The sequence below is a fragment of the Sinocyclocheilus rhinocerous genome, unplaced genomic scaffold (assembly GCF_001515625.1).
Source record: "Sinocyclocheilus rhinocerous isolate Xijiao unplaced genomic scaffold, SAMN03320098_v1.1 scaffold631, whole genome shotgun sequence".
NCBI classification, from domain to species: Eukaryota; Metazoa; Chordata; class Actinopteri; order Cypriniformes; family Cyprinidae; genus Sinocyclocheilus; species Sinocyclocheilus rhinocerous.
Genome location: NW_015656501.1, coordinates 523191 through 537078, shown reverse-complemented (window position 1 = coordinate 537078; position 13888 = coordinate 523191). Strand labels below are relative to the sequence as shown.

General features: G+C 36.1%; 1 protein-coding gene and 1 pseudogene across 1 annotated transcript; both read left to right on the top strand.

Moving 5' to 3' along the window:
* Nucleotides 1-8449, top strand: part of LOC107720135 (protein CMSS1-like) — a 19639-nt pseudogene extending 11190 nt beyond the window's left edge.
* Nucleotides 8450-8915: 466 nt separating this feature from the next.
* Nucleotides 8916-13324, top strand: LOC107720155 (cell cycle control protein 50A-like). Its single transcript, XM_016527790.1, has 7 exons — nt 8916-9209; nt 10527-10643; nt 11584-11691; nt 11863-11953; nt 12056-12205; nt 12296-12508; nt 13097-13324. The coding sequence occupies exons 1-7, from the start codon at nt 9012-9014 to the stop codon at nt 13282-13284; spliced, it is 1065 nt and encodes a 354-aa protein (XP_016383276.1). The 5' UTR covers nt 8916-9011; the 3' UTR covers nt 13285-13324.
* The last annotated feature ends 564 nt before the right edge of the window (nt 13325-13888 follow it).

Genomic DNA, 13888 nt, shown 5'->3' with positions numbered 1-13888 from the left:
TGTCTGGCAGAAATCCAATACAGCTCACCATCCAAATAACAGCATTCCTACAGTAAAGCATGGAGGTGGTATTAATATCCTGTTATGGGGGTGTTTCTCTGCAGCAGGGACTGGAGCACTTGTCAGGATAGATGAAAAATGGATGGAGCAAAATACAGTCAAATTCTTGAGGAAAATCTAATGCCCTCTGGCAGAAAGTTGTCAATGGCAAGAAGGTTTACCTTCCAACATGACAATGACCCAAATCACACAGCAAAACTGAGCATACAGTGGTTGAAGGAGAAAAAGGTGAATGTCCTTGCATGGCCTCCAGAGCCCAGACTCAAACCCCACTGAAAATCTGTGGAATGACTTGAAGACTGCAGTCCACAAACGGTCACCATCAAATTTAACTGAACTTGAGCAGTTCTGCAAAGAAGAGTGGGCAAATAGACATATCCCAACAGACTAAAGACTGTAATTAAAGCAAAAGGTCTTTCAACAAAATACTGACACAAGGGGGTGATCCTTTTTCCAACTCAGTGATTCTGTTTTTCTGATATGATATGATATATGATATGATATGATAATTTTTTTCTGATATGTTGGTGTTTCACTTGGATGTTATAAGATGCATGAGTAAATACAGCTGGATAAAACAAAAAACTGTGCCTGTCATCCTTTCAGGCTGCAAAGCAACAAAATGGTATTATTTTAAAGAGGGGTGATTCTTTTCTATACCTACTGTATGAACACATCTATGGAAAAATATAAGGATAGCAGAAGTCTTTTGTGGCTGTTCGAATGCATTTGACCATGACCACATAAGCATTTCTACTACAAAAGCAATCTGATCGAATGCATTTTCAATTACCTCTGGAAGTGGTCAAAAGTGGACAAAAGTGGTCAAAAATGTGTGTGTGTGTGTGTGTGTACCAGACTGTGTGTGTGTGTGTGTGTGTTAGTATGTGTGTGTGTGTGTGTGTGTGTGTGTACGTGTTTTTCTATTCTGGTGGGGACTTAAACCTGACTACACACAGACTCATGGGGACTCGTGTCACGGTGGGGCCCTAAATTGTGGTCCCCACGGGTACAAAAGCTTATAAATCATACAGAATAAATTTTTTTGAAAATCTAAAAATGCAGAAAGTTTCCTGTGAGGGGTAGGTTTAGGGGTAGGGTTGGTGTAGGGCAATAGAAAATACTGTCTGTACAGTAGAAAAACCATTACACCTATGGAGAGTCCCCACAAGGATAGCTGACCAGACGTGTGTGTGTGTGTGTGTGTGTGTGTGTGTGTGTGTGTATATACAAACATGTTTATGTGTGTGTGTTGTATATTCATCAAAGAATATACAAATTCAATTTACAATAGAATATTCAATATACAATATGTATATTCATCAAAGAATACTGAAAAAATGCATCATGGTTTCCACAAAATTATTAAGCTGTTTATTATTAAATAGTTTTTTTTAACATTGACAATAATATGAAATGTTTTTTGAGCACCAAATAAGCATATTATAATGATTTCTTAAGGATCACTTGACACTGAAGACTGCTTTGACATCAATTCAATTACATTTGAAAATATATTAAAATATAAAACATTTATAATAATTTATTTGTACTATTTCACAATATTACTGTTTCTACTGTATTTTTGATCAAATAAATGTACCCTTGGTGAACATAAGAGACTTATTTTAAAAAATATTAAAAAGTGTTCACTACTCCAAAAACGATATAATAGTCATATAATAATAACTATATAATAATAGCTGTAAATATAAAAATATGCTTTTTGCTGCCATATGAGTTTTGGGGGCTAATGGGTCATGCTAAATAACCAGCAAATCCTTGAGCTCTTATAATAAACTACTCATTTTTACTAATATTTTGTTTCACTACACTGGTGAAAAAAAAAAAACGTAACTGGCCATATTATGTTGTTCTGAAAACCTACGTTTAAATGAATCACGCACGTTCAAAACCCATAATGGGGTGATCTATGAACTCTTGATCAAAGCACTCAACCTCAGGTTACTCCAGAGGGACTGATCCTGTAATAAGGTTAGGTACTGCAAGTCAGTTTGGGTCAAAGTCTCAGAAACAATCTGCACTCAGTTTTAAGAATTTATTTGATTGCTGCATTACTCCATTGCGTTCCCGTGGGCCTTAAGTGTTGTTACTCAAAGGAGAGCTCTTAATAACACGGAAAATCTACTGAAACAATGAATCCCATAATGCAGTGAAATCATTCCACACCCCATCAGTCTTTTGACCACTGCGGCTTGAATCCAATGCAGCTTCACAGTCTATTTCAGAGCATGTTGCCATGACGAGAACCTACTTGTTACTAAGGCTCACTAAGGGAGAGAAGAAAGAAAGAAAGAAAGAAAGAAAGAAAGAAAGGAGACAATGAGAGAGAATGGTTGGGTTGTAATTAAGGGCAAATTACAATGTTGAGGGTCTTTTTCTCTCTTCCTTTTTGTGTGTGAGTGTGCATGTAAATGTGTATTTAAAGGTTGCACTTGAAAGTCCAAGGCTGTAAAATATTCCTCCTTGTTTCATGGACCAAGTTGAAATTGCATAATCTTAATTCAATCACATAAAAGGCAGCTGCACAACTCCAGTTCATAATAAGAACTTGGTCTTTACTGTAAAATTCAGAGAATCTTCACCAGTATTTGGGACAACAGCATTAAAACAAACTGCTAGGCAACCTTCTCTCAGTTGCCAACTGCTCTTGAATAATTAGATATGGCTTTAGAGGATTTCTCTGCAAAATCATTTCCATCTTTGGTCAACCACAAGTGATCTCTGTGTTAGATGAACAGCCTGTGAAGTTGCTTTCAGTGCTGTACGCTGAAGGGAAATAAGAGATTTTTAATTCATGTTTGTGATGAATAAATAATTGCGTGCGCTTTTCTCGTGTGTGTGTGTGTGTGTGTGTGTGCGCAGGGTTAGGGGCGCGCGGGCATTGAATGAGAAAGGAGGAATTATAGAGTTATGACCAGTCAAACAAGTGTGAGGGAAAGTGGAACAAATGAACGCGCGGACACACACACATACTCAGAGAGAGTAAAAACACCCTGCAGAGTGATAATTATAATTTTATAGGACTCAGCGCCGCCTAGTGGTTCAGACTTAGTTAATCTGAATAGCCTACCGCATAATGAAACCACACGAAAATAAATAAATAAAAATCACACGGTCTCACTTTTAGACGAATGTTGGGTTAAAAATCAAAATCCCCAAATTAAGTCAACAATCAATCAAATAACTGAAAATAATAAAGTACGTTTTAGTAGCATTCGAATGTTTTTTGCTTAAAATGATATAAAAGTCGTATTATGAAAACCATTTTATTTGACGGTTCGTTTTTGTTTCCAACATACTCTTGTTTTAGTAGATTCGCGCAGTTTCTGTACCTTGGGCGAATCTGCCGTGCGCAAACTCCAGACATCAGGGCATGTTCAGGGCTCAGGGCATGTTCATTATGTGAAACTACATATTATTTTATTTATTTCAGCTATACTTTGTAGTGTCATATTTGTATCGTGTATTTTTGATCTGCGCGTGTCGGTTTTAAACTGCCTGCTGTGCCAGTGCACACTTCGTAGTGCTCTAAAGTATTCTGCCCAACACGATTCTGTTACGTTAGATCTTTAAAAATTCAGCTGTAACTTACATGAAACTCTTGTAAATAAACGAACGCCATTTGGAACTTGGTTAGTTGTATATTCACAGATCTATGGCCAAACATCTCTTACTAGTTTCAGACTACTCAAAACACTTCTTTGCCCTGTCCGCAGAGCATCCTGGGATATGTAGTTTTCTGCCATGTAAATGATTGCCGTTCCTAATGTTTGTATTTTAGTTCTTATATTATTTTGGTGTTATTAATGTGCACTGTGACATTTTTGTGAACTTCAATCAGTTTTCATTTATTTGCCAACTGCTAAGGTGTGTCAGAGCGGTAGAGGAGGACACAGCCACTTGCAGAAGAACAACTGATTAAATCTACATCAAAGAAAAGGAAGGGTGAATAACAGATTCAAGACAACACCAAGAAAAAGAAGAGGAAAACGGGTAAGGTAACACAAACACGTTTACTGGTGGTGATGACTGTGAGGCCATTAAACATATTTTCTGACTTTTCTGACAGAATATAGGCTAGTGTGTGACAGTTGGGTTCCGGAAGTAAAAAAAAACCCATTCATTTTCTCCATAGGGGAATTAATTACGAACTATAACTAATGCCAAAAGAAGCCACTCCCATGAAGCCCTGCAAATTACATAATCGAGTCAATCTCCCTGTGCGTTCAAACTACTTTAACATTTGTATATATGCATATTTCGCATTACATTGCATTTGCTATTTTGTTTTTAATTTGGTTGTCAGTTGCAATTCAATTTTTTTCCCTCGTTAAAGCCATTAAGTACACATTAAGTACACTTATTTTCAAATAAATTTGTAATGTTCTGAATCATCTCTTAGTTGGCTGGTATGGTTTATGGCTTATAACCCATTAACAGAGACTTTTTTAAAATCCCAATTGGAAAAAGGAATGGGAAAACTACTTCCAGAATCAAGGCAGCTGAAAAAGGCATGGTTGCACTTGATTAAAGCTCACTTGTTGCTAAACCAATGGTGTGGGTTCAAGGGCGGAGCTTTCTGTTTTGTAGAACAATGACAGATACGCAAAAAAAACAAAACAAAAATACATTTTTGCAATTCTGTTTAGTGATACTAGAGTGACAGAAATGACACAGGAGTTAAAAATTAAAAATTCAAACATGCTTGAACTGGTTTTGCTTCTAGGCTGCAAATGGAGCTCATTGCCAAATGAAGAGTCCAAAAAATATGTTCAAATAAAAAGTGCTCACTTTGTCAACCACTGACAGTTCTTCTAGAAACCTGTTAAAATAGTCTTATATTTAAACGGGCATCTACTGTGCTTTTTCATTTTACCTTTCCCTGACACACTCTATGCAATTGACCACCCACAACAATATGGGCCAGCTGACCAATTAGAGCAGACTGGGTATTTTAGAAAGGCAGGCTTTAAAGAGACAGAATCTGAGAAAAACAGTGTTTTTTTTTAAACTTTATATCATGTAAATGTATTCTTTCAGACCCCAAAAATAAAATGATGAAGTTGTAAATGAGCATAACATGGGCACTTTAAAACATGTAGAAACCTCGACTTTGTGAGTCATTTTTTCTTGGGTTCAGGCATTTAAGTTTTTCATCAAAGAGATGTATTTGAGACAAAAGGTCTTGTGAGCAAAAACAGAACCAGGGCATCTTTAAGTAAAGAGTGTCTTACTTTCCCTGCAGGTTTCATCACACAGGAGAGATCAGAGGAAAAGGGCGATAAGGAGTCCAACAAAAACAAGAAGAGAAGAAAGGTAAGAATTATGATTCACATGTCGGCTAATGTTACTGTAGATGTCAAACTCTTTTGCCCAGTTCAGTATGCTGCTTCAGAATAATTTTCACTTCATGCTTGATAGAAAAGAGACAAAAAGACATGATAAAAAGAGCAAACTTACTGCAGAATTGCTTTGATTTCACTAAACATTTGACAACTCATTTCTCATTTTGGTTGACATTTTCTATGTTGAGAAACTCGCCTCTTAAATTATATTAGAGGACAAAGCTTATCTGAATTCATTCATTCCTTTTCTAGTCACTGTCTTTGCCCCTGATGTATGTGCTGTAAAACATGCTATTGTTGCATAATTCTCCTTTGTCTTTAGAAGAAGAAAACTATCACAGATGTGCTGACGAGCTCTGAGCCTGTGTCGGGCTCTCCAGCTGACCTTCTGAGCCTTTTGAAGAGTCACCACAGCCAGACCCGCTCTGTTATTGAGCAGGGGGACCTGACGCTAAGCGGTGAGTTGATTAATGCATGTTTGTGTGTGGTTTCGTTTGAATCTGGATAAGGAGTTGATTTTGTTTGTCTTCTTCTCTCTTTCAGAGTCTTGTTTCCTCAGCTGAAATGACCTTACACATAGCTTGTCTTCCTACCTCAAATAAGGTGAAATGCCTTTTTATGCACTGTTTCATATTCTTAAAGAGAGATAGTAACCTCTTAAGACCCGGCAAAACATTTTAGGGAAAAAAAATGTATTTTTTCATGTCATTACATTGTTTAGAGCATTAAAAAAATGTTACAAATTAAAAAAAAAAAAATATGATAAGTTATGCTACGTTCTTGGTAGAGGACATCTCGGGACTCAAATAAAAAAAAATGAGATGTTGATTTATGACACACAGTTTAAAAATTAGTCCGATTTAAATAATTACAAAATATTATCATATTTCCATAAGAGTATCACTAAATTAATATCAGACATTTTTCAAACATTATCAAACATTTAGTATCTCTGAAAAGCCCTGAATGTGCTCTGTACAGGACATCCATCTGTGGCATGTATAGTCTCAGAGAAATTCACTAAAATATAATGTCCTCATATGAGGATACGGGGTCTCAGGAGGTTAAAATTTTTTAAATGTGATTTATTCCTGTGATGACACAGCTGAATTTTCAGCAGCTAATACTCCAGTCGTCCGTGTCATATGATCCTTCCGAAATCATTCCAATATGCTGATGTGGAGCTCAAGGAACATTTCATATTATTTTTTAATGTTGATAATAGTTGTACTGTTTAAACGGATAGTTCACCCAAAACTGAAAGTTCTGTCATGATTTGCTCGCTCTGTTAAACATAAAAGAAGATATTTTAATGAATGTTGGTTACCAAACAGTTTCTGGTTTGCCATTGACTTCCATACATTTTTTCCCATCTTCTTGAAGAAAGAAACTCATACAGGTTTCAAGGGGCATCTTGAGTTTGAGTAAATGATGACAGAATTTTCAGTTTTGGATGAACTATCCCTTTAATATTTCTGTGGAAACTGTGATCAATGTTTTCAGGATTCGTTGATGAATATAAAGTTCAGATGAACAGCATGTATTTATTTTACTGTCATTTATTATACATTTAATGTATTCTTGCTAAATAAAAATAATAATTTCCTTCAAAAGAATCTGTCTGACCCCAAACTTTTAAATGATATTGTACAGACAACTCAGAGGGCTTTATTATTGTGTAATTGTGTTTTATTGCATTATTTTTTTGCTAAATGGGTAAATTTTTTATTTTTTTTTAATTAACATGTTAATCAACATCTCTAACATTAATGTATGACTTTTGTTTTCTTATATGTTTGGCCTAAGATTTACTTGTTATTTTATTCGATTTAAAAAAAATTTTTTGCTATCTTTATTTCAGTTTGTCCAAAGTGGGCAAAAATACAGAAGCAGCACACCCAGACCCGGTCAGTGGTGTTGCTCATCGCTTGTGGATCTGCTCTAAGAACCATTGATCTCATTAAGTGAGTCTCAGCAGTTCTGTTTTAAATAATAGAGTGTTGCCTTCTCAAGTGTTAGTCTTTTTTTCCCTCTCTTTGTGTTTAAGGCAGCTGATGGTGTTCAAAGACAAGCTAAAGTGCTGAAGCTGTTCGCAAAACACATCAAGGTGGATGAACAGATAAAGTCATTGAGTAAAGGTGTGACCCAAATTGCTGTTGGAACTCCTGGGAGAATGTGTGCCCTGTTAGAGAAAGGTTTGTTTTGATGCACATTTCTTGTAAATTTGTTATTTTACATGGTTTTTGGTTTTGTGAAACAACTTTTTAATTGCTTGACTTGTGATGCTTGTGCTCTAGAGGGTTTGACTACACAAGCACTGAGATATCTGGTTCTGGACTGGAACTACAGAGACCATTATCACAGGAGAATGGTGGATATACCAGAGGTAACATTGATGTATGTGCTGCTTTCAGATGGGACAGACTTGTTTATAATTGCATTATAAAGACTTTTTAAAGAATTGTAATCCTGATAGCAATGAATATGAAATGATTTATAACATTTGAGAGAACTTTTCCACGACATTCTAATTTATTGAGATGCACCTGTAGATTTTGCCAAAATTATGGGTGATGGTGACAACACTGAATACAGTTTCTTTCCTGTGTCATTGTATTTCTTGTTGAAACGGGACTTAATGAATGACTTATTATTTTTGTCTTCTTAAGTTCCATAAAAAAAAAGTTTTGCTACTTGCTGAATTGCAAGAATAGAATTTTTCTGTACATTTTCCAGGAAAAGAAAGACTAGCTTGTAAATGTTCATATCTGATACACTAAACTTTGATTATTTAGGATTTAATTCACTTTAAACTTTAACTACATTGTGATAACTGAAAAAAATTGCTAGAATTATTTTTTATGTTGTTTCAGGTGAAAGTAGACTTGCTGAAAATGATGGACCATGGTCTAATCCAGAGCTGCAGGGAAGGAACAGTTAAAATAGGACTCTTTTAAGCAGACATTGTGTTCTCTGTTATTTACACATTCATGTTCATTTACTTGTTCAGCATGTAATAGAGCTATTGTAATGTATTTTAGTGCCATATGTCTGCTGCAAGAAAAAAATATATTGTGTGTGAATGTTTTTTTATGATTGTAAATAAAAAAACTGATTGGTCAAAAACATCCATCCTTTTTTTATTTTGTCTTTGTACACCAGGAGCCACTCCCATGATAGACTGTTGATACTTTATTCAGGATATACTGCTTATTGCTTGTTGATACTTTATTCAGGATATACTGTTGCAACACACAAACTCAGGCACCAAGCACACACACATTCACCCAGATGCTGCTCCCACACATTACGGCAGAGTCCAGGAATGAGGAGAGACTCAGTTCTGATGGAAAAGAATGTGTGGAGTGCCGGGGAGGTTTAACAGTCAGAGCTAAAGACAGGGAGAACAGTTCTCTGTGTGTAAAAGGTGGAGTGGTTGTAGTTAATAAGTAACAGTCCCTTCAGGTTCAAAGGTTCAGTCACACTCGGAACTGGGAAAACTTCCTTCGGTGGCAGTTAAAGAAAACAATTTTATTTGAAATTGTGTTGTTAGTAGTTTTGTGAGGTTCTAGAGAATCTGAGATGGGAAAGAAGCAGGCAGGTACAGGGCCGCTGTCGAGGCGTCCGGATAACTCAGCGTTTAAACAGCAGAGGTTACCCGCCTGGTCTCCATCTCTCACGGCACAGACCGTGCTGCCAACCTTCTACATCCTCTCTCTCGTGTGCTTGTTTCTGGGCATATGGCTCTTCATCACTGTTGAGAACACATATGAACTGAAGATTAGACATGTTTTTTATCATGTGCCAGTTTGCAAGACAGCCGGAAGAGGAGAAATAGACCAGGAAGATGTGTTCCTTTGTGGAAACAAAGTCAATGCAACTCACAAATCCATCAGAGAGTGACTTTAAAGTGTTCTTATAGTGTAACAATGTGTTGGTCAAGTTCTTTTGCAATTTTTTCTTGTAATAGACCTAACATATGTAATTTGATACATTTAACATCTTGGTTAATCGCTACTATTATATTTTTCATCAAGGTTGGTGGTCAAAAGCCAAACTGTTAATAATACACTGATAAAGACATTAATTTAGTTGTTTAATTAAAGTAGCTAACTACAATGGACCATGAGTCAACTGTGTTGTTTGTTATAAGCACTGCTTGCTAGGGCAGCCATACTATATGTAGAGACCAGAATTTCATTGATTTGGGGTGAACTTTTTTTTTAACAATCAAACAAAATCAACAAAAAACCCACAACATAACAGCTTAGTAACTACATAGCAGCATGACAGCATATATATATATATACATATATATATATATGCTGTCATAGCTGTTGCTAGGTAGCATTTTGTAGCAACATGACAGCATCTCTCTCTCTCTCTCTCTCTCTCTCTCTATATATATATATATAACTTTTTAATATCAAAATGGTCTTTAATGATTAAACTTGGCATTTAGTAGATAAGTTACACTGATGAAGTATAGGCCTAAATTGTCGTTGTCGTTTTATTGAGAAATCATGATTTTACACTTTATTCCTGATGTGAAATACCCTAAATTATAGGGTAATATAAAGAAAGAAAATCTAAAAAAACAAAAAAAACATGCTACCTAGCAACAGCCATGACAGCATATATGCTGTGATGGCTGTTGCTAGGTAGCATGTTTTTTTTTTTTTTCTTGTTATCTTTTGTTGCAACATGACAGCATCTATCTATCTATCTATCTATCTATCTATCTATCTGTCTATCTCTCTCTCTCTCTCTCTCTCTATATATATATATATATATAACTTTTTAATATCAAAATAGTCTTTAATGATTAAACTTGGCATTTAATACATAAGTTACACTGATGAAATATAGACATAAATTTAAACCAGTTGTCGTTTTATTGAGAAATCATGTGAAGTCATATGCCTGATGTGAAATACCCTAAATTATAGAATGACTAATATATGAATTATAGAATGACTGAGGGCCACAGCTCAACATGTTGGGAGTATGTGTTGCCATGACTCCAACCAGTCACATTTTACATTCATATTGTACGGTTTTCTTTCCCTTTTTTTTTTTTTTTTTGTTGTTGCACAGGTCGACTACACCAATGCTGGAACATGTGAACAGTGCTTTGATTTGAGAAAACATGCCATCACCTCCAGAACAGCCTGCACGTGCACAGTCAGCTTCCAGGTTCCAAAAACCTTCCCGGTGGGTCTGGCTATATAGCCTACTATTATATGATACAATATCTTTCAAATGTTTTAGGTGAAGATTTTTTTAAAGAAATTCATACTTTTATTTAGCAAAGGAAAATTTATTTGTTAAAAAAATGACAATAAAGACATTTATAATGTTAGGCTTCTAAACATTTTTATTAAAAATGCTGTTCTTTTAAACTTCTATTCATGAAATAATCCTGAAAATAATGTATCACGGTTTCCACAAAAATATTAAGCAGCACGACTGTTTTCAACATTGCTAATGTGTCTTGAGCTCGAATATGAGTAAGAGACATTAAAACACCATACAAGAGAGAGAGAACAGATAGAGGAGGGAGAGTGAGAGGGAGAGGGAAAGAAAGGAGGGGTGAGGCATATTTGGAACATTCTCAAGACAGAGAGTGTTTTCTAACAAGCACCAAATCAGCATATTAGAATGATTTCTGAAGGATCATATATGACACTGAAGACTGGAGTAATGGTGCTGCCAATTCAGCTTTTATAATATGCGAAATTTCCGGCAGAATTTTTCATCTGCCTAGTACAGTCCCACCGCTAAAAGGATGATTTAGGCTACATAAAGTAACACATTATTTTATTATCTAATATATCAGCTCTTAAAAAATGAGCTGTATTCTGCCCAATAGATGTCCATTGTAATTTTCGTATAAACGATTACGATTATCCAAATGGCTCCAATAATTTTCTATGGCAAGTTTCTGTGCTTCAGATTTTAGACCACTTAAAACACAGTTTTTTTTTTTGTTTTTTTTTAAGAGAAGATGTCCTAGATTATATATATATATTTTAAATTCTGCTGCCTAATTTCAACAAGACAACCTTGTGAACCTCATAATTTGTCATCAGCGTGTTTCCTTTCAACATGATGTATCCTAGTACTTCGTCTGATAGCGCGCTGTCTCCCTCAGGGCGATGTATTCTTTTACTACGGTCTGAGGAACTTTCATCAGAACCTGCGGAGGTACATGGACTCCCGCGATGATGCACAGATGGTGGGGAGGAAGAACAACCTGAAGGTGCTCGACGTCTCTTTCACTCCCCTTCTGTTTGCACTCCTATTTCACGCTCTTTCCTCATTCCTCCCACACACTGATTAAAATAACGTCTGTCTATATTTGATCTCTCATTACGCTTCACATTAGTAGCGCTGTTATCACAATGTAAAGATGTTGTTATTGCTCACGTAGGCACCGATTTCGTACTGCGCTCCGTTCGATTACGTTGCAAACAGAGTGCCCATTGCCCCCTGTGGTGCCGTGGCCAACAACATGTTCAATGGTAAGACCCATAGTAGAATTATGCCATTAAGCTGTTTTACTTGCTGCTGTTTGTGCTTGTTTTTATATATATTTCTTTCTTTCTTTCTTCTTCTTCTTTTAGACTCATTAACAGTGATATATAATCCAGCGGATGGGTCAGAAATACAAGTTCCACTCTACAGGAAAGGCATTGCATGGTATACGGACAAAAACATCAAGTTCCGTAACCCTCCGACCAACGACACGTTCACACTCCAACAAGCCTTTGAAGGTAGGCTACACACCATATAGGCCTACACCACATGTTTATGAACATAATGTGTCTTGTTTTTCTCACTGTTGTCTCTCTGTTTGTTTTCAGGCACGACTAGGCCCTTATATTGGCAGCGTTCGGTTTATGAGCTGGATGACACAGACTCCAACAACAATGGCTTCATAAATGACGACCTGATTGTTTGGATGAGAGAGGCGGCCTTCCCTAATTTTAAAAAGCTTTATGGGGTTCTCAATCGTGCTCAAGGGCCTTTCACTGAAGGCCTGCCAGCCGGCAACTACAGCCTCTCTATAAATTACAGTATCCTTTGCTCGATGGAGAACAGAATTGGTTGTAAATGGAAGGAAATGGTTCAGCAGCACTGACAGGCTTTCAGTTTGGTGACAAAACCTACAAACAGCTAACAAATTTACATAGTCACGAAATGAAGTCTTTTTTGTTTATTTGTCTTTTTCCTTTCCTTCATTTAAAGGTATAGTTCATAAAAAAAATGAAAATTCTGTTATCTTTTACTCACCCTCATGTTGTTCCAAACTGCTGTGACATTATTTATTCTGCAGAAATTAAAAAAATATTTTGAAGTATATTGGTATGGTAACCAACCAAACAAGTTTGGTGACCACTAATTAATATTATAAGAAAAAACTAAACAAAAAAACAAAACAAAACAAAAACAAACCACTGAGACAAAAATATAGTTCTCAAAACATCTTCTTTATGTTCCACAAAGAAAGACATATAGAACAACTCTGAATTTTGACTGGGGTGACTGAATTTTTATTTCTGGGCGAACCATTCCTTGAAGATATTATATTTATCAGTTTAATTTATTTCTTTTGTTTGTTTGTTTTTTCCATAAGTAGGTTTTGCCTTGACCAATAAATCCAGATTTTCCTGTCGAGCCCTTTAGAGGTCGGAAGGAGCTGGTGATCTCCATGGTGACCTGGTTTGGTGGGAAGAATTACTTCCTGCCCATAGCGTACCTGGTGACCAGTGGACTGGTTTTGGTGGCGGCTGTCATACTCACAACAGTGTATGTGAAAGTAGGCAAAAAGGGCAAGAACATGGAGGAATAAACCAAAAGGAGAAGGAAATGTCCATCAGAAAAGAATGACGTAAAATCGTACATTCCTAATAATTATGTGTGTAGACAGATTTTATTTTGGAATTATACAGTAGCTACCAGACTCATATTTGCACTTGCAACTCCTGATTGTCATGTGTCTAAATCCCTATTTAAAAGGACTGTGCCTGCTAAGTATTAACACTATGCAGTGCTGCACAGTTACTGCCGTGTTCCCAACCAACTTCCAAAGTTCCAAATTGCAATGGCACCTACCATCAATTACTCAATAAGTACCTTGGACCATGTTTATACCCCCCAACTTGAGTACCGCATAACTTATTCTGTACATTAACTAATAGGTACATACACCAGTACGTACATAGTAAGTATATGGGAATAGGACTGTAAAATAAAGTGCACCATTTTACATAAACATTACACAGGAATTACCAGTTCTTCAAACTTTGTAAGCACTGTTCTGGAGAGCAATTTAGCATTAACTTTCCTACCCAAGCAATTGAAAAATAGTCCTCTTTTTATTAGGTAAGGTTAGGACTTACCAAGCGTACCGTATATACCAAGTACAGTATGTGTCTTGTTTGTTACCACATAAT

Bases quoted from the DNA above. Each gene is read 5' to 3' on its own strand.
- LOC107720155 (XM_016527790.1), top strand. From the start codon at position 9,012: ATGGGAAAGAAGCAGGCAGGTACAGGGCCGCTGTCGAGGCGTCCGGAT. The intron at 11,692-11,862 runs GTGCTCGACGTC...TTGCTCACGTAG, and splicing joins GGAGGAAGAACAACCTGAAG to GCACCGATTTCGTACTGCGC. The intron at 11,954-12,055 runs GTAAGACCCATA...TTCTTCTTTTAG, and splicing joins GGCCAACAACATGTTCAATG to ACTCATTAACAGTGATATAT.